At 47.9% G+C, this 19,530-nt stretch overlaps 1 protein-coding gene across 5 annotated transcripts in view; it reads left to right on the top strand.

Annotated features, from left to right (window-relative positions):
• Window positions 1-14,446, top strand: part of IGF2BP2 (insulin like growth factor 2 mRNA binding protein 2) — a 164,696-nt gene extending 150,250 nt beyond the window's left edge. For all 5 annotated transcript variants that reach the window (XM_059920720.1, XM_059920717.1, XM_059920718.1 and 2 more), the window contains 5 exons: window positions 844-960; window positions 4,992-5,066; window positions 9,484-9,615; window positions 9,984-10,097; window positions 11,432-14,446. In XM_059920720.1, the coding sequence (XP_059776703.1) occupies window positions 844-960; window positions 4,992-5,066; window positions 9,484-9,615; window positions 9,984-10,097; window positions 11,432-11,524 (531 nt within the window). In that variant the 3' untranslated portion in view covers window positions 11,525-14,446. The remainder of the gene's footprint in view (window positions 1-843; window positions 961-4,991; window positions 5,067-9,483; window positions 9,616-9,983; window positions 10,098-11,431) is intronic.
• Window positions 14,447-19,530: the final 5,084 nt, after the last annotated feature.

The raw sequence follows: 19,530 nt of genomic DNA, 5'->3' as shown, positions 1-19,530 counted from the left end.
ACTTGTCCCTCTCCTGTGGCCGGTGCCACTCAGTCCTTAGCAGACTGACCAGTGCATGCTCATGGTGTGTGTGCCGGGTCCCCTGGTTCCAGGCTGTCCTGGGAGTGACACATTGCAGGGCATCAGCACACCAGACCACCCGGCACTCAAGTGCACTAAGAGGCCCTTCAGCATCCTGCTGGTGCTCACAGATCCCACAGGTGGCTGGAAACTGGTGCAGAGGAGCAATCAGCAGGTCAAATTAGGAGGTGGTGTTGGGCTAAAGAACAGAGTCTCCAAAGTTCCTTAACAAAGTCTAGCAAGTGGGCCGTGTCATTCCCACAGACCCCTACAGACAAGAACAGCAAGGGCTCCTGGCGGGCTTGCCTGTGTCTCTCTGGGCTGTCCCCTCGCAGCCTGTTCAGGGCAGGTTTAATTACAGTCTCGTTTTGAACCCAGTTCCCCTCCAGTGAAAATGCCGCTCCTGCCCGCTAGGTGGGAGGGCAGCTCTCTGTTCCTGCTAACAAAGTGCCTCAGGCCAGGTGTGCTTAATAGCTACTGATTCCTTGGATGAAGACACAGGAGAAATACACATCACATTTGAACTTGACAGAGGGCCCGTGGACAGACAGCTTGCTGTGTCTAGCAAATTCAGAGCTGCTCAGGAGGAGTTTGCACTCTAGTGGTTGTGTAGTTAGTGTGGACCCTGTTCAAGTTCATCCCTCCAGCTTCCCCACTGCAGCACCCCAGGCCCCAGAAGAATCCCATGCGGCATCTGGCCATTGCTCCGTTACTGTTGAGTGCCTGAAGGAGCAGCCCCAGTAGGAATGATGTCGTCTGTCTTGTCTTGTCCTGTCCTTCCAGTATCCAGAGCAGGAGATTGTGAATCTCTTCATCCCAACCCAGGCTGTGGGTGCCATCATCGGGAAGAAAGGGGCGCACATTAAACAGCTGGCCAGATTCGCCGGGGCCTCCATCAAGGTAAAGCCGCTCTTGACAGCTGCCCCTATACCACCCTCTTCCACCCCCATCTCCACTCCATGTCCCTTGTTCCTTCTGTCCGTCCTGGGCAATTCTTACACCATCCATAAAATCCTACAGGACCTGGAAAGCCTGCCTTCAGGACTATTCCCATGTACACTCATCTTTACCTCTTTCACTCCTTTTTTGTTCAACTAACAAATGAATTAGGAAAAAATACTAGTAATACATAAGCCAACCTGGTCCTCTTTGGGCTACCATTGTCCTCAAGAGAAAACAAAGGCTGAGGATTCTCCCAAGTGAAGGGGGTGAGCCTAAGGAGAGCGATAATTTATACTCAGCAGTTGTCAGTGCTTTGATGCTTTAGTTAGTCTCCATTTCAGAAACCTTTGAACTTTGACAAATAGTTTGAATGGAAAACTCTTTGAAAGGCAGTGATGAAACCGCAGATAAACAAAAGCCGGTGATATAACCTGAGCCGCGGCCTCGGGGTTGAGGAGAGTCTGGGGTTGAGGAGAGAGGTCAGGAAGGAGGGCCCCTGATTCATGCACTGGCCGAGTGCAGACACAGCTGCAGTTACATTCCCACCGCCTGTCTCCTGGAGCATAATGGGAAGAGTCGGCAGAGAAGCTGAAAGGGGAGGATTATTCGACCCTGGTCCTGCTCCAAGCCCAGCTATCAGCGCTGACTCACGGGCAGGATGCTGAGCACGTCCCAAGCCTCGTGAAACGCTGTCGGAAACAAGAGTTTCCGTTGTTACGTAAAATAATTTGCTGCCATGGGACAACCCGGAATTCCGAACAAGAAGTCTCATGACTTGGAGAGAAAGAATGCTTACACTTTCTCCCTAAGAAGAGCTGGAATTTCTCCCACAGCAAGTGTGCTGGAGAAAAAACAAAAACAAAACATTCTGAGTAGTGCAGAACAAGGATTGCAGTGAGACCATGAAAGAATTTTACGTATGTAAATCATTTCCCCTCTCAGTGCTCGTTTATCTCACCTGCAAAGCGCGCAGATTGGAGAGCCTGAGGTGGGGGCAGATGGTGGTGGAGCACCCGGGGCCTTTGCACCCGGCAGGCTTGTTGCAGGTGAGACCCCAGCCCAGGTACTGACGGGCTGTGCTGGGCCCGCCCTCTGTGTGGGACAGGTAAGGTATGGACGACCACTGGGCTGGCTGCACCCTGAGGGCCATTCTCAGTGTCCGGTCCTGTGGTCTGAGGTGCGATGCAACGCAAGGGACAGAATGAGACAATTTCAACTAGAAGGGACTTGAGGGATCGTCTCATCAAATCCTCTCTTTTTCCCCTGATAAAAGGGAGACTGAGAGAGGGAACGGGAGATGGCCAAGGCACACAGGTGGCAGGACTGGCTCTTAGATAGCAGTTCTGCCGACTTGTAGGCTACAGGGCACTTCCCAGGACTAATCGCAGCAATAACTCTCCACTTACCATTGCCCATAAGGAACTAGGGCCTAGTGTTTTATTGACATGTCAATGGCCACAAAGCTAAAGAATGTGAGAGCTGAGGTTGGACCAGGCTATCCTATTTTTGGTCCAATGTTTTTTCAACCTGAGCAACCCGAGTGCTATACCAGAGTCATTCCAGCAAGACTTTGGGAAAGTAGAGAAGGATCAACCCCTTGGGCTTCCCCCACAGCATCCCTGTAGTCCCTCTATGTCCCAGCAGAGTTGAGTGGTGGCGTGACTTCTGTGGTGGGCAAAGACAGCAGGGGACAGAATGGGCTCTGGCTCTCTCCAGAGCACTAAAGAAGAGAGGAAGCCAGGGAAGCCAAACATTTGCAAGAGACATTTTCTACTTTTTAAAATCAGTCTGGTTTTTGCTAGATTTCCTTTATCTTGACAGGTCTCTGACAGCATCTGTCTCTAAAGATGATGATCTCACTAATTCCAGAGAACCACACCCCAATCCTGCTCTGCCAGTCTTCAGGGGCCACAACTAGAGGCACATTTGATGCTGCTGGGGCAGGGGGAGAGCTTTACACTAACACGTGGGAGCAGAGTGCTGGAAGGGGGTGGGCTGAGTTGGGATCGGGCAGTGCAGGCAAGAGATGCTTCAGTTACAGGCGAGAGCTAAGCCCCCGTCGCCTGCCTTTCCTGCACATCATCTGGCCGACAGGCTTCAGAATGCCACACAAAATTCCTGATCCTTGTTTCAGCCCTGCTCACCCGTGATCTTGATGGTCACCTCATCTTTCTGCATCCCATTTGCTTCAGTCATAAAGTGGAGTCCTCGTTCCAGGTCCTCTCAGGGAGTTTGCCTGGGGAGTGCCATTCCAGAACTGCAGGAGCACACGTGCGGCTCTCAGAGTTCTGGGCTGGGCTGTGAATACCAGGTAGTGGAGAGATGGGAGGCTTTCTTTCAGGATCGGAGCAAGGCAACTGTTGAGAGCTGATTGGGTCAACGTGAATTATGAATTAGCCTTTCAGCCCTTCTTGATTTGGGTGGATAAGAGCTGGGAACCACCGTGTCCGTGCTCCTGTCACTCTCATTTACTCTTGGAAATAAGGAGCAGATTTAATGCCACCTATGGATGTAGAAGTAGAGATGAGGGTTCCCGCCAGTGATCTTAAGGGCCAGTCTGTATGCGGGCTGCTGGAGGGTCTCAGTCCCCTGGACACATCTGTTTTTTGGCTGAGGCTGCTGCCCTGCAGTTGAAGGCTGGCAGGTGGTCTGCCCGCAGCAAAGGGAAGACCCCCAAGAAGCTCAGTGGTCGGTGACCTGTGTCTCAACGTTCATCTTCGTGCTACTAAGTAGTCAGCGCCAGATCTTCTTTGAAGGTCTCATAGAAGAGTCTCTCCTTTCAGAGTGGGCAAGGTCAGCACAGGCCTTGGGTCTGTCTTCACGGTAAAGCTAGGACAGCGACACAGGACCCTGAGGCCTGCAGGTGCAGCCTGGCTTAGGACATGTACTGAGAGAAAACTAAAACCCTGTGGAGGTGGAGGTCTTCTTGCGGGAGCCAAGGCTGAGACACAGTGGTTCAGAGGTGATAACATCAGACATGCCCCGTCAGTGGTGACTCATGTTCACGCTGAACAGCTCAGTCTCGGGGATGGGGTCTCTGGGTGGTGTGTAGGACTTTATGAGGTGCATTTGTGTACTAACCTCACCCTTGGCTTATCCCTAAGTGCCTGGTGTACTTTTAGGTCATTTAAAAGTAACTTTATGGGAATTCCCTGGTGGTCCAGTGGTTAGGACTCCATGCTTCCATTGCAGGGGGCACAAGTTCCCTGATTAGGGAACTAAGATCCCACAAGCCACGTGGTGTGGCCCCCCCCCCAAAAAAATAAATAGATAAATTTAACTTTAATTATGCTACATTGTATTTATTTTTAAAGCTACCTTAAAGGTTTTTGAAATAAGGCAGGGTATGCGGGGAAAAAATATGTAAAGAGGATCTAACAAAAAAATGTTCGGTTGTTCCACCTTGAGTTCTGTTACAAAAGATGTCAGAGTCAGAGTGAGAGCTAGGAGGTTTTGAGCTTGCCAGGTTCAACTGCCACGTTTCATCTGTGGGGGGAGGAGGGGTTTGTAGAGCACGCAGTGGAACGGAGGTGTCCTCATTCTTGCTCTGGTGCCATCAGTTGATTCGTGTGCTACAGAGGAGCTGGTCTTCGTCACACCTGTCACTAACAGCCCTCTCTGCAGGCTGACTCCAACTTAACTCCTCTGTGGACCAGCCCTTCCTCGCCTCTGGGCCCTGGGTGGGCTAGTGGAGCTCCTTGGTGAAAGGAGGCTGGTCACACTGCTGGTGGGGGCCGGGACAGGCAGTAAGTACTAACTTGTTTCCAACTATTCCTGGGTGGCCAGAGACCCAAATGTGATACTGGGCACTACGGCCATAATCTCCTAAGACCCAGAGTGGAAGCAGCAGGGTCAGACAAAGCACCAGGTACAAAGGCGTGAGTCTTATAATCTCTTGCTAGTGGGTGTGCCATCCTCTTAGACAAGACGGAGGAGCTCGGGGAACAGAGCCAAGCAGTAGCATTTCCCTCTTGCTTTGTGAACTGCAGATTGCCCCAGCAGAAGGCCCAGATGTCAGTGAAAGGATGGTCATCATCACCGGCCCACCTGAAGCCCAGTTCAAGGTCAGTGCCAAGAACCCCTTCAGCCCTGCAGCCCTGGATACAGGGCCGCCTGTTAGGGAAGGCTGAGGGCCTTTAGCAGGCGCACCTGCCCCAGAGCCAGGTTCAGGCTCTTCTTTGGAGGCCCCACCTCCATTTCCCTTCCTTCTATAGTCCCCACCCACCCTGTCTTCCCCACCTCCAGGCTGCTCCCTCTGTGTGGAACCCTCCTTCCCTTCTTTCCCGTGGAAAAGGACTCTCTGTCAATGCCCTGTTCAGATGGCATCTCTGATCCCCTTAGTCGTGGTTTTGAAGATGGGGCATAAACATGGATGTGAGGGGAAATAGCACAGTTTGTTGGAAGTGTTTGGGGGGGGGTGTGTGCATTGTTTTAATTTTTTATATTGGAGTATAGTTCACTTACAATGTTGTGTCAGTTTTAGGTGTACAGCAAAGTGATTCAGTTATACATATACATATATCCATTCTTTTTCAGATCCTTTTCCCATATAGGTTAGTACACAATATTGAGTACAGTTCCTTGTGCTATACAGTAGGTCCTTGTTGACTATTTTATATATAGTAATGTGTATATGTTAATCCCAAATTCCTAATTTATCCCTCCCCCCCCCCCCGTTTCCCCTTTGGTAACCGTAAGTTTGTTTTCAAAGTCTGTGTCTGTTTCTGTTTTGTAAATAAGTTCATTTGTATCATTGTTTTAGATTCCACATAAAAGTGATATCATATGATATTCATCTTTCTCTGTCTGATTGACTTCAGTTAGTATGATAATCTCTAGGTCCATCCATGTTGCTGCAGTGGTATTATTTCATTCTTTTATACGGATGAGTAATATTCCATTGTGTGTGTGTGTGTGTGTGTGTGTGTATATATATATATATCTTTTGGTTGGAGCATTTAATCCATTTACATTTAAGGTAATTATCAATATGTATGTTCTTATTGCCATTTTGTTAATTGTTTTGTATTTGTTTTTGTAGGTCTTTTTTCTTCCCTTCCTCTTTTTTTTCTTCTCTTGTGATTTGATGACTATCTTTAGTGTTGTGTTTGGATTGCTCTTTCTTTTTTGTGTGTATGTTCCTGTTGTAGATTTTTGGTTTGTGGTTACCACAAGGTTTTGATATAGCAGTCTATATGTGTGTGTGTGTGTGTGTGTGTGTGTGTGTATGATTGTTTAAAGTTGCTGGTCTCTTCATTTCAAATGCATTTCCAATATCCTGCATTTGTACTCTCCTCATGATTGCTGGTTTTGATATCATATTTGTGTGTGGATGATTTCCTACCTTTACTGTATGTTTGCCTTTACCAGTGAGCTTTCCCATTCGTAATTTTCCTGTTTCTAGTTGTGGGCTTTTCTTTTCCACCTAGAGAAGTTTCTTTAGCATTTGTTGTAAAGCTGGTTTGGTGGTGCTGAATTCTCTTAGCTTGTGCTTGTCTGTAAAGCTTTTGATTTCTCCATTGAATCTGAATAAGAGCCTTGGTGGGTAGAGTATTCTTGGTTGTAGTTTTTTCCCCTTTTATCACTTTAAATATATGGTGCCACTCCCTTCTGGCCTGCAGAGTTTCTGCTGAAAAATCAGCTGATAACCTTATGGGGATTCCCTTGTATGTTTTGTTGCTTTTCTCTTGTTGCTTTTAATATTTTCCCTTTGTCTTTAATTTTTGTCAGTTTGATTACTATGTGTCTCAGCATGTTCCTCCTTGGGTTTATCCTGTATGGGATTCTCTGTGCTTCCTGGACTTGAGTGAGTGTTTCGTTTCCCATGTTAGGGAAGTTTTTGGCTATTATCTTTTCAAATATTTTCTAGGGCCATTTCTCTCTTCTCCTTCTGGAAACCCTGTAATGCAAATCTTGGTGCATTTAATGTTGCCCCAGAGGTCTCTTATATTGTCCTCATTTCTTTTCATTCTTTTTTCTTTATTCTGTTCTGTGGCAGTGATTTCCACCAGTCTGTCTCCCAGCTCACTTATTTATTCTTCTGCCTCATCTCTTCTGCCTTTGATTCCTTCTAGTTTATTTTTCATTTCAGTTATTGTATTGTTCATCTGTTCTTTAAATCTTCTAGCTCTTTGTTAAATATTTCTTGTATCTTCTTGGTCTGTGCCTCCATTCTTTTTCCAAGATCTTGGATTATCTTTACTATCATTATTCTGAATTCTTTTTTCAGGGAGATTGCCTATCTCTATTTCACTTAGTTGTTCTTCTGGGGTTTTATCTTGTTCCTTCGTCTGGAACATATTTCTCTGCTGTCTCATTTTGTCTGACTTTCTGTGTTTGTGGTCTCCGCAGGCTGTGGTCTCTGCAGGCTGCCAGATTGTAGTTCTTGCTTCTGGTGTCTGCCTCAACCCCTGGCTGAGGTTGGTCCAGGGGCTTGTGCAGGCTTCCTGGTGGGACGGACTTGTGCCTGCCCATGGGAGGGTGGAGCTGGGTCTTGTCCCTCTGGTGGGCAGGGCCGTGTCAAGGGGTGTGTCTGGAGGTGGCTGTGGGCTCAGGATGACTTTAGGCAGCTGTCAATGGGTGGGGCTGTATTCCCACCTTGTTGGTTGTTTGGTCCGAGGTGTCCAAGCGCTGGAGCCTGCAGGCTGTTGGGTGGGGCCAGGTCTCAGTACCAATATGGCGACCTCAGGGAGGAGGCATACTCACGCTGAGAAGTATTCCCTGGGGCCTCCGCTACCAGTGTCCTTGCCACTGCAGTGGGCCACAGCCAACCCCTGCCTCCCCAGGAGACCCTCCAAGACCCACAGGTAGGTCTGGCCCAGGCTCCTGTGGAGTCACTGCTTTGCCCTGGGTTGCAGTTCACATGAAACCTTGTGTGCGCCCTCCAAGAATGGAGTCTCTGTTTCCTCTAGTCTTGCGGAGCTCTTGCACTCAAGCCCCACTGGCCTTCAAAGCCACATGCTCTGGAGGCTCCTCCTCCAGATGCCAGACCACCAGGCTGAGGACCCTAGCATGGGGTTCAGAACTCTCACTCCTATGGGAGAACCTCTACGATATAATTAGTTTCCAGTTTGTGGGTCACCCATCTGGTGGGTGTGGGATTTGATTATATCGTGAAAGCACCCCTCCTGCCATCTCGTTGTGGCTTCTTCTTTGTCTTTGGATGTAGAATATCTTTTTTGATAGGTTCCAGGGGTTTTTTTGTCAATGGTTGTTCAGCAGTTAGTTGTGATTTTGGTGTTTTTGTGAGAGGTGGTGAGCTCAAGTCCTTCTATTCCACCATCTTGTCTCCCTTCCCCTGCATTGTTTTGTTATTGCCTTTTCACCCCTAGGAAAATTATAACTTGAGTTTTCTGAAAGTCAGAAACATTTATTTGTAAAAGTATAATTTGTATTAAAAATATTTGAAATGTGTCTGAAAAAAAATTAACACATGTGAATGTTCAAGAACAATAATCCTTCAACTCATGAATGGATAAACAAAATGTGGTATATCCACATAATAGGGTATCATTCAGCCATGGAAAGAGTGAAATTCTGATGCATGCTATATCATGGATGAACCTAGAAAACATTACACCAAGTGAAAGAAGGCAGACACAGCAGACCACGTATTATATATTCTATTTATGTGAAACATCCAGAAAAGGCAAATCCAGAGACAGAAGGGTAGTTTAATGGTTGCCAGGGACATGGGGAAGGGAGGAATTGGGACTATCTGCTAATAGGTATGGGTTTTTATTTGGGGGAATGGGATGGAAATGTTCTGGATAGCAGTGGTGGTTGCACAACCTAGTGAATATACTAAAAACCACTGGAGTGTACACTTTAAAATGCTGAATTTTAGGTTATGTAAGTTATATCTCAGTTTTTTTTAAGGTTCTTTTAGGGACTTCCCTGGCGGTCCAGTTGTTAAGACTCTGCACTTCCACTGCAGGGGGCACATGTTTGATCCCCGGTTGGGGAACTAAGATCCCACATGCCACGTGGTGCAGCCAAAAAATAAATAAATAATTTTTTTTAAAAAAAAGGTTCTTTTAAAAAGAACAAAAAGCTTTTGGCTACACTGGCCCTGGAGTTAGACATCAAAGAGCAAATCCCATCACCACCACCCTTGCCTCCATCCTTTAATAACCAGAGGCCTGAACATATCATGGTGGGAGGAAGTTAAGAATTCCCTGAACAAATTCATTCAACCAAACATTTATTGGTGCTCAGGAATACGGAAGTAAGACATGTAGTTCCACCCTGACCCTATACACAGAAAGCTTCCTGTGCGATCCATGTGCAAACCTGAAGACACGGGAGTGTCTGTGCATGTCTGCAAGGTGCACTCCTTGGGTGTGGCAGGCATGCACCCACCGGGTCTGAGCGAGCTGAGCAGACCCCGGGGAGCATGGGGCTGGGGCTGTCCCATTGCCTGGACTCACTGGTTCCTGTAGCAGTGCTGCTAAAGCAGGTTGACGTGTCTTGCTCTGTCAGGCTCAGGGGCGGATCTTTGGGAAACTGAAAGAAGAAAACTTCTTTAACCCCAAAGAGGAGGTGAAGCTGGAAGCCCACATCCGAGTGCCCTCCTCTACAGCCGGCCGTGTGATCGGCAAGGGTGGCAAAACCGTAAGTGTGCTCTGAGCTGGCTTCGTCTCCTGGCCTGACTTCCCTCAGACCCCCACTGACTCTTCAAGGACAAAAATGTAATTAGCATCATCCAGAGCTGAGGGCCCCAAATCCACCGTGCTGAGCCAGACACCGAAACAGCAGGGTCCCGGGTCCAGGAACACTGCATCTAGGCTGCGTGCTGGGAAATGAAGACAGGGAGCCTGCCTCCTGCCCCTGTAAACCCACACACACAGCAGCAGGAAAATGATAAGGAGCAGAGTCCCGCCCAGAGTATACAAACAAACCTTGCAGATATGCTGGGTTCCGGTTCCCGACCACTGCAGTGAAGCAAGTCACAGGAATTTTTTTGGTTTCTCCCTTCACAGGTGAATGAACTGCAGAACTTAACCAGTGCAGAAGTCATTGTGCCTCGTGACCAAACGCCAGATGAAAATGAGGAAGTGATTGTCCGAATTATCGGGCATTTCTTTGCCAGCCAGGTACCTGTGCTGTGAGGGTCCAGTCTCTCCTGCTAATCTCTTTGCAAGTCTCTAAGTTCTTGGTGACCTGTCCAGTGGCCCCAGGCCGTGCACACCCCCCGACCCTGACCCCCATGCACAGATGCAACAGGGCAGGGGCGGCTGTTCTTGGCTCACCACTGCTCTCCCAGGCCTGCTAGAGGAGCCTGAGGAAGGGTATAGAGCTTTGGAGTCGAGCCAGCACAGTTCAAGCCTCTGAAATGCTGAACTGCGGGCTCTCCTGTTCCCTCGTCCTCCTGCTCAGGCCTCAGGCAAGGGCCACCCTTGGGCCCTGAGGACCAGCCTAGGTGCCACAATTCCACTATTATGGGTTAAACGCTCATGTCAGGAGACCCTTGTTTCTCTTTCCTCTCCTCTACCTCACTGTGACAACCCCCATTAGGACTCAGGGCTCCACACAGCTGCTTCTCCTCCAGTCAGAAGGGCTAGTGACTCAGGATCACGTGACCTGGTTCTTTTTGATGCTTCTTGTTGTTGTTGGGGGAGGGGGTTGGGTTTGGGGATAGAGCAGTCCAGCCCCTGTCCCAAAGGAGCAGAGGCAGTCTAAGCCAACACTGCAGGTTTGTCTGAGCGTCAGCCTGCGCGCTCAGTGCCGTGCCTTTGCCAGGACCTGCCACGCTGCTGCGCCCTGCACCCCACCAGCACCCTTTGAGACTCGTAGAGTCAGAGCCCGACCACACCACCCCCTGGGGCTCTCCCATCCCAGCTCTTCCAGTGTCCCCGGCGTGGGTCTCAGTGGCTGGGCTCCTGTAGGAGTTCAGTCTGCAGGGTTCTCCCTGCAGTGGGAGCAGCAGGGTGGGTGAGGGGACAGGTTTGGGTTCATGTGTTTTCTCCACTTGTTCAGGGTAGAGTGTCTGGGCTAGTTTCTCACTTTATCCCCATCCCATTGACTCCATCTTCCCTTGCCATACACCACTGTGTTTGCAGTAACTCTAGGAAGGCGGGGAGGAGGCAAAGCGTTGGACGTTGGAGCTGGGAGGGAGGATGTTAGCTGGGAGGGAGGATGCCGTCTGACCTCTGCAGGTTCCCTAGTCACTAATGCCCTGGTTCTGCTTCCTGGGGTCCCACCCTCTTACCCTCCACCCAGCAGCCTCAGCGGGGTGGGGGTGGGGAACTCTGCCACTTTACTTCCAGGCAGAAAAGGCCTGGAGTCAGGGCCTCAGTAGGTAGATGACACTTTTCTGAGTTTACCGCCTCCTTCCCCCAAGTCCCAGCCCCGCTTCCCCACACCCTACTACTTGTCCTCAGAACTGGGTTCCTTTTCTCCCCTGTCCCCCTCCTCTCCCTTGCTGCAGACTGCACAGCGCAAGATCAGGGAAATTGTACAACAGGTGAAGCAGCAGGAGCAGAAATATCCTCAGGGAGTTGCCTCACAGCGCAGCAAGTGAGGCTCCCACAGGCACCAGCAAACAACGGATGAATGTAGCCCTTCCAACACCTGACAGAATGAGACCAAACACAGCCAGCCAGATCGGGAGCAAACCAAAGACCATCCTGAGGAATGAGAAGTCTGCGGAGGCGCCAGGGGCTCTGCAGAGGCCCTGAGAATCCGGGGGGCCAGGGAGGAGGCGGGAGGGCAGCCGTGCCGGGGCCCGGCCTCCCAGCTCCCCCAGGGCCTCTGCAGGCTTCCCAGCCATCCACTTCACCATCCACTCGGGTCTCTCCTAACCCCACCACGCTATCCCTTCTAGTTGAACTAACATAGGTGAACGCGTTCAAATCAAAGCAAAATTCACACCCTTTTCTTTTTGCGGAAAATTGTCTCTGTACATGTATGTACATATTAGAAGGGAAAGATGTTAAGATATGTGGCCTGTGGGTTACACAGGGTGCCTGCGGCGTTAATATATTTTAGAAATAATATATCAAATAACTCAACTAACTCCAATTTTTAATCAGTTATTCTTTTTTCTTTTTAAAGAGAAAGCAGGCTTTTCTAGACTTTAAAGAATAAAGTCGTGCTTTGGGAGGTCTAACGGTTTAGTAAGGAGCTTCAAGGCCACCCACACAAAATTCACCCGGAGGGAAATCTCGTCGAAAGGACACTCACAGCAGTTCTGGATCACCTGTGTATGTCAACAGAAGGGATACCGTCTCTCTGAAGAGGAAACTCTGTCTCTCTTCATCCCTGTCTAGCTCACACACCCATTTCTCTTTGCTTCACAGGTTTTAAACTGGTTTTTGCATACTGCTATATAATTCTCTGTCTCTCTCTGTTTATCTCTCCCCTACCCCCTCTCCCTCCCCATCCTCTCCATCCCCATTCTTGTTAATTCCCTCATCCCTCTGTCTCAATTCCCATATCTACGCACCCCCCAGGCAAAGCAGTGCTCTGAGTATCACATCACACAAAGGAACAAAAGCGAAACACACAAACCAGCCTCAACTTACACTTGGTTACTCAAAAGAACAAGAGTCAATGGTACTTGTCCTAGCATTTTGGAAGAGGAAAAACAGTAACCCATCATCAAACCAAACAAACAAAGAAAAATTCCACAAAGAAAGAATGTATTTTGTCTTTTTACATTTTGGTGTATAAGCCATCAATATTCAGCAAAATGATTTCTTTCTTTAAAAAAAAAATATGGAGGAAAATAGCAATTTACACGAGGTCGTTGGCCCAGGGCGTTAAATTTACAGATTTTTTTAACGAGAAAAACACACAAAAAAAAGCTACCTCAGGTGTTTTTTACCTCAGCACCTTGCTCTTGTGTTTCCCTTAGAGATTTTGTAAAACTGATAGTTGGAGCATTTTTTTATTTTTTTAATAAAAATGAGTTGGAAAAAAATAAGATATCAACTGCCAGCCTGGAGAAGGTAACAGTCCAAGTGTGCAACAACTGTTCTGAATTGTCTTCCGCTAGCCAAGAACCTATATGGCCTTCTTTTGGACAAACCTTGAAAATGTTTATTTAAAAAAAAAAGTGACAAAGAAAAACAGAGAGAGAGAATATTGGAGATGTCCTGAATTTCAATAGGGTACGCGCCATTAGGGCTTTTTGCGCTAAAGGATGAACATGTACTGGTTTATGTGAACAAGCCATTTTACCACCAGACTGCAATGCCAGTTTCCTCTACTGCAAACAGTGTTCTGTGACAAAAACAAAAACAAACAAACAAAAAGAAATATATCCAGCTAACAAGATCCTGGTGTCTTGGTCTCTTATTTACTAAGTAAGTATCGCCCATCCCAAAGTGTCAGCTGAATTCCACCTCTGAGGGGACTTCAGGGAAATGGGTGGCATATACCGTCAGGACTGGGAAGCTACACTGAGGAGGCTGGCTTCTCCAGGCAGGTCTTTGGGAGAAGCTAAACTAGGTCAGTGGTGCTCAGACTGTGCTCCTCAGACCAGCAGCAGCAGTATCACCTGGGAACGTGTTAGAAATGCAGGTTCTCAGGGTCCACCTTGGGACAGAAATTCTAAGGGTGGAGGGTGGGCTTGAGCAGTCTCCGTCAGTGAGCCCTCGGGGTGATTCCGATGTATGCTGAGGTTTGAGAACCACAGAACTAGAGGGCTGGATACTGACTGCACAGTAACTAGGTAAGGTCATCCCCTATCTTAAGAAACTTTAAGCCTGGCCAGGGAAAGAGCTTATTTTTATGTGGGGGGAAGGAAGAGGCTAATATGCCTGACAATTTAAGGGAAGAGGTACTTCCTTCACCCCTCTCCAGAAGCCAAATTTTAAGTATGTCAGGAGATGTGGTGAGTAGGCCTGGACATCCCTTCTATCCTGGTTAGTTGCCCTCCAACTTTGCCTCAAGACAATCTCGTTTTCTCCAACATGGAGCTATGGAAAGGAAGAGGTTGTTTGCAAATTGGAAGAGGATTCCAGCATAGAGGGAGAACTTAAAAACATGAGAAAAAGGATGGATAGAATAGAAATTTGGAGAAAAGAGGAAATGACTTCTAAGGGAAGCAGGGGAAAATTGGTAACCTGGCATCAGCTAGGATGTGAATGACTCGGTGACTGAGTAGACAGAGATGGGATAAGGACTTATGGAGTATGAAAGCATTTGGCCTAGTCTTATTCCTGCATCCCTGGGGAAGGACATGGGCAACAGAGGCATCCCCATGTGAACGATGATGAGAGAAGCCCGCAACTGTAGAAATTCAGAGACCAGCCTAAATTGTACATGCATCCAAATCTTTCACTGTCTTAAAGCCTAATGGAGATATCTTTGACCTGCTACTGCTAATGTCTAATACCACTGCTAGCAAACCCCCTGATGTTTACTGTCAATTGTTGCCGCCTTTTATTTCCTCTCTACATTCCCCTTAAGGTGCTGGTGAATTAAAATTTGAGACTTACCCCATATGCATGTTAATCTTCTATTCTAGCTCACATCAGCCACGTAAGTCACTGTCTCTCTAGAAGCCATGAGTGCTCTTAATAGCTCTTGCTCTCACAGAAACAGCCAACATGAGGGGAAACCTCATGGAGCAACTATATTCTAACTTGACCTCGATCCTCCTGTGTTCTCTTGTAAAAGCAGGGATCCAAGGTACTTGGTTTGTTCCCATTTTAAGATCTAACCTAATATCAGATGTGGCTGACAATATAAACAGTGAAGAATATTCCCATTTGCCTCCAGTAACCTCTAGTGATCAGGGCAAACTCTGAATGAAAAACCAAACTCAGAGCAGTTTATCTGTAATTGCAACAATTCCTAACACGAAAGATTCCCCTGACCTCTGTGACTCCTGAATGTCCCTGATTCTCAATAGCTACAAAACTGCTTCCAATCACCCTTACTGAACCTGGCAAAACCTTTTCTCAACTCTAAATTCACAGAACAGCAGTATTGGGAAAGGATTTTCGAGGTCATTTGGTCCACTTTCCTAACATGGAATAATGTCCTCTATACTCTCTCCAAAGTCTGGCCACCCCCCGGCCAGGGGAAACGCGGCTCCTAAGGCAGACAGTTCTGTCGTCGCACAGTCCAGCCTCGTAGGTCTTCCTTCCAGTGATCTGAAATCTGCTTACCCCACAACCACCACACACTGAATCTGCTACATGTTACTTAGGACAACTCCCCTAATGTTTGAAGACAGTTGTCTAGTTCTCCCTTTACTCAGTTCCTCCAGTCATCATCCCTGGGACTTGCTTTCCCTCGGCTCTGAAAAATCATTGTGAAGGAATACAGCCCCACCTCCTGCATCCTGCACCTTCGAAAGCCCCAGTAACTGGCGGTCAGCATGGGAGGCCTTGCTCAGCAAACAGAGCAAGGGGCTGTGAAGGGAACTTAACCAGGGTGTAGCTCAGCTTTGCCCTAGGGCAGGCCTGAAGGCAGGGATGGGTGCCTCTTTCCCTGTACCAGATCTCTACCAGTCTCACTTTCTCATCAGGAGAATAAGAAAGCCCAGGCCCAGACGTTTTCTCCCTGGTTGCCTGTACACTAGCTAAATAACCTTGTGCACATCACAGCCTCTTGGAGGCCTGTCTCCTCATCTGTAAAATAAAAGTTTGAACACAACAAAGTCTTTGATTCTAACTGATGTATAAGAAGGGACTTTCAAATCAAAAATGGCTTCTGGTTAGCAGCCTTCAATGTTCCTTCTTACAATTTCTCATTAAACATCAAGAAAGAGGACTTCCTGGTGGCACAGTGGTTAAGAATCCGCCTGCCAATGCAGGGGACACGGGTTTGAGCCCTGGTCCGGGAAGATCCCACATGCCACAGAGTAACTAAGCCCATGCGCCACAACTACTGAGCCTGTGCTCTAGAGCCCACGAGCCACAACTGCTGAGCCCGTGAACCACAACTACTGAATCCCATGCACCTAGAGCCCATGCTCCACAACAAGAGAAGCCACGGCAATGAGAAGCCTGCGCACCACAACGAAGAGTAGCCCCCGGCTCACTGCAACTAGAGAAAGCCCACACAGCAATGAAGACCCAACGCAGCCAAAAACAAATTTATATATTAAAGAAAAAAGAAAAATCATAGGGCTGGGCCAAGGAGTAGGAAGACCATGAGCTCACCTCCTCTCATGGGCACAGCAAAATTACAACTATTTACAGAGCAACTATCAATGAGAAAACCCAGAAGACTAGCAGAAAAGATCTACAACTAAAGATATAAGAAACCACAAGATAGGTAGGAAGGGTGGAGTTGCAATATTGTCAAAACCCACACCCCTGGGGGGGTAACCCACAAATGGGAAGATAATTACAATTGCAGAGGTTTTCCCCAAGGAGCAAGTGGTCTGAGCCCCACATCAGGCTCCCCAACACAGGGGTGCACTACGAAGATGAGCCCCCAGAACATTTGGCTTTGAAGGCTAGTGGGGCTTACTTCTGGGAGATCCAGAGAGACGCTACTCTTAAAGGGTGCACACAACATCTCACATGCTCCGGGACCCCGTGCAGAAGCAGTAATTTGAAAGGAGCCTGGGTCAGACCTACCTGCTGAACTTGGAAAGTCTCCTGGAGAGACAGGGAGCAAGTAGAGCTCACCCTGGGGACAAAGACACTGACAGCAGCCATTTTTGAGAGTTCCTTCTACCATGGGGACACTGGTGCTGGCAAGTGCCATTTTGGAATCCTCCCTCTAGCTTGTTAGCCTCAGGACCCAGCCCTACCCCCTCCCACCAGCCTGTAGGCCCAAGTACTGGGTCCCCTCAGGCCAAGTAACTAGCCATGTGGGGACACAGTCCCACCCATGAGCAGCCAGGCTGCCTTAAGACCTCCATAGCCCAGAGCCATCCCTGAACACAGCTCTGTCCACCAGAGGACCCAGGACCTGGACCCAGACACTTAGTACACAGGCATTGGACTCAGGACTTCCAAGACCCTGCAGCCAGAGACCCTGGGAGCCAGCTCTGCCCACCAGTGGGCCAACACCCCAGGACCTCCTGGGCACTGACCCCACCCACCAGTGGGTAGACAGCAGGAACAGAAGAACCACCATGCCCCACAGCCTGCCTTGTCAGGACTCAGACAGTATACCAGTAGGACAGCAACACCCTCAGAAGCCCCAAGCTCCAGCCCTTTCCATCAGCAGGCCAACATCTCCTTTGGGACACCTTGGGCACCTCAGCCAGAGGCCTTTGGATCCAGCCCCACCCACCAGTGAGCTGGCAATAGCTCTGGGAGCCCCTGGGCTCTGGCCCCACGCATCAGCAGGCCAATACCACCTCTGAGATACCATGCACTATTCAACCAGCCACCGCGGGATCCAGCCCCACACACCCGTGGGCCAGCACCAGCTCTGAGACACCCTGGAACCTAGTGAGCCATTTCAGGAACTGGCCCCACCCACCAGCAGGCCAACACTATATCCAGGAATGCTGGCTCTGCAACCACCCACTCCAGAACCCAGTTCTGCACAAGAGTGAGCCACCACTAGCCCCAGAGCCCTCCAGGCTTCTGCAGCCAGCCACATGACCTGGCCCTGCCAAACAGTGGCTGGCAGCCTCCACACAAGGCAGACCCTGGCAACCAACCAGACCAGGGGTCAGCCAGTCCTACCAGACAGCCCACAATAACCAGCTCTCTATAATAAAAGGACCCACACAGCCCACATAGGTTAGGAGCACATCTAGAGCATATAGTACTGGTGACCAGAGGAGAGTACACTTCTGGGATGCATAGGATGTCTTCTACAAAAGGCCACTTCTCCAAGGTCAGGAAATGTAACCAACCTACCAGACACATAGAAATAAAAACAACAAATTCAGAAAAGTTAGGTGACAGAGGAACATGTTATAAAAGAACAGGATAAAACCCCAAGAAGAACTAAATGAAGTGGAGGTAGGCAATCTATCAGATAAAGAGTTAAGTTTTTACAATAATAAAGATGATCAAAGAACTCAGGAGAAGAATAGATGAACAGAGTGAGAAGTTAGAAATTGCTGGGAATTCCCTGGCAGTCCAGTAGTTAGGCCCTGGTTCAATCCCTGGTCAGGGAACTAAGATCCTGCAAGCTAAGTGGCATGGCCGAAAAAAAAAAATTAGAAGTTTTAAACAAAGACTTAGAAAATATAAAGAACCGCCAATCAGAGATGGAGACTACAATAACTGAAATGACTGAAATGAAAAATACACTAGAAGGAATCAACAGTAGATTAAATGATACAGAGAAATGGATCAGTAAGCTGGAAGGCAGAGTAGTGGAAATCACTGATGCTGAACAGAAAATAGAGAAAAGAATAAAAGGAAATGAAGTCAGCTTACAAGACCTCTGAGACAATATCAAAACGTTATAGGTGGGACCTCCCTGGTGGCACAGTGGTTAAGATTCCACCTGCCAATGCAAGGGACACGGGTTCGAGCCCTGGTCCAGGAAGATCCCACATGCCACGGAGCAACTAAGCCCATGTGCTACAACTACTGAGCCTGCGCTCTAGGGCCCATAAGCCACAACTACTGAGCCCGCGTGCGACAACTACCGAGCCCGTGTGCGACAACTACCGAAGCCCGCACGCCTAGAGCCCGTGCTCCGCAACAAGAGAAGCCACTGCAATGAGAAGCCCGTGCACCGCAACGAAGAGTAGCCCCTGCTTGCTGCAACTAGAGAAAGCCCACGCGCAACAACAAAGACCCAACACAGCCAAAATTTTTTTAATAAATAAATTTAATAAATTTAATTAAAAAAAAAAAGTTATAGGTGCCCCAAAAGGAGAAGAGAGAAAGGGGCAGAAAACATATTTGACGACGTAATAGCTGAAAACTCCCCAAACCTGGGAAAGGAAACAGACATCCATGTCCAGGAAGTACAGAGAGTCCCAAATAGGATCAACCCAAAGAGGACTACACCAAGACACACTGTAATTAAAATGCCAAAAATTAAAGATAAAGAGAATATTAAAAGCAGCAAGTGAAAAGCAATGAGTTACATGCAAGGGAACTCCCATATGGCTGACTTTTCAGCAGAAACTCTGCAGGCCAGAAGGGAGTGTCATGATATATTTAAAGTAATGAAGGAGAAAAACCTACAACCAGAAATACCCAGCAAGGTTTTCATTCAGATTTGATGGAGAGATCAAAAGTTTTACAGACAAGCAAAAGCTAAAAGAGTTCAGCACCACCAGATCAACTTTACAAGAAATGTGAAAGGGACTCTCTACATGAAAAAGAAAAGACCACAACTAGAAACATGAAAATTATGAAAGGAAGAAAAGCACACTGGTAAAGACAAATATACAGTAATGGTAGTAAACCAACCATGTAAAAAGCTAGTAGGAAGGTTAAAAGACAAAAGTAATAAAATCATCTGTATGCACAATAAGAAAGTAAGGGATACACAAACAAAAAAATGTAAAATATGATGCCAAAAACAGTAATCACTAGGTGAGGGGAGTAAACATGCAGGGTTGTTAAAATGCATTTGAAGTTAAGAGATCAGCAACTTAAAATAATCACACATATATAGACGGTTATATATAAATCT

This window comes from Balaenoptera ricei, chromosome 4 (genome assembly GCF_028023285.1).
Source record: "Balaenoptera ricei isolate mBalRic1 chromosome 4, mBalRic1.hap2, whole genome shotgun sequence".
Classification (NCBI taxonomy): domain Eukaryota; kingdom Metazoa; phylum Chordata; class Mammalia; order Artiodactyla; family Balaenopteridae; genus Balaenoptera; species Balaenoptera ricei.
This window is presented reverse-complemented; position numbering and strand designations above follow the sequence as displayed.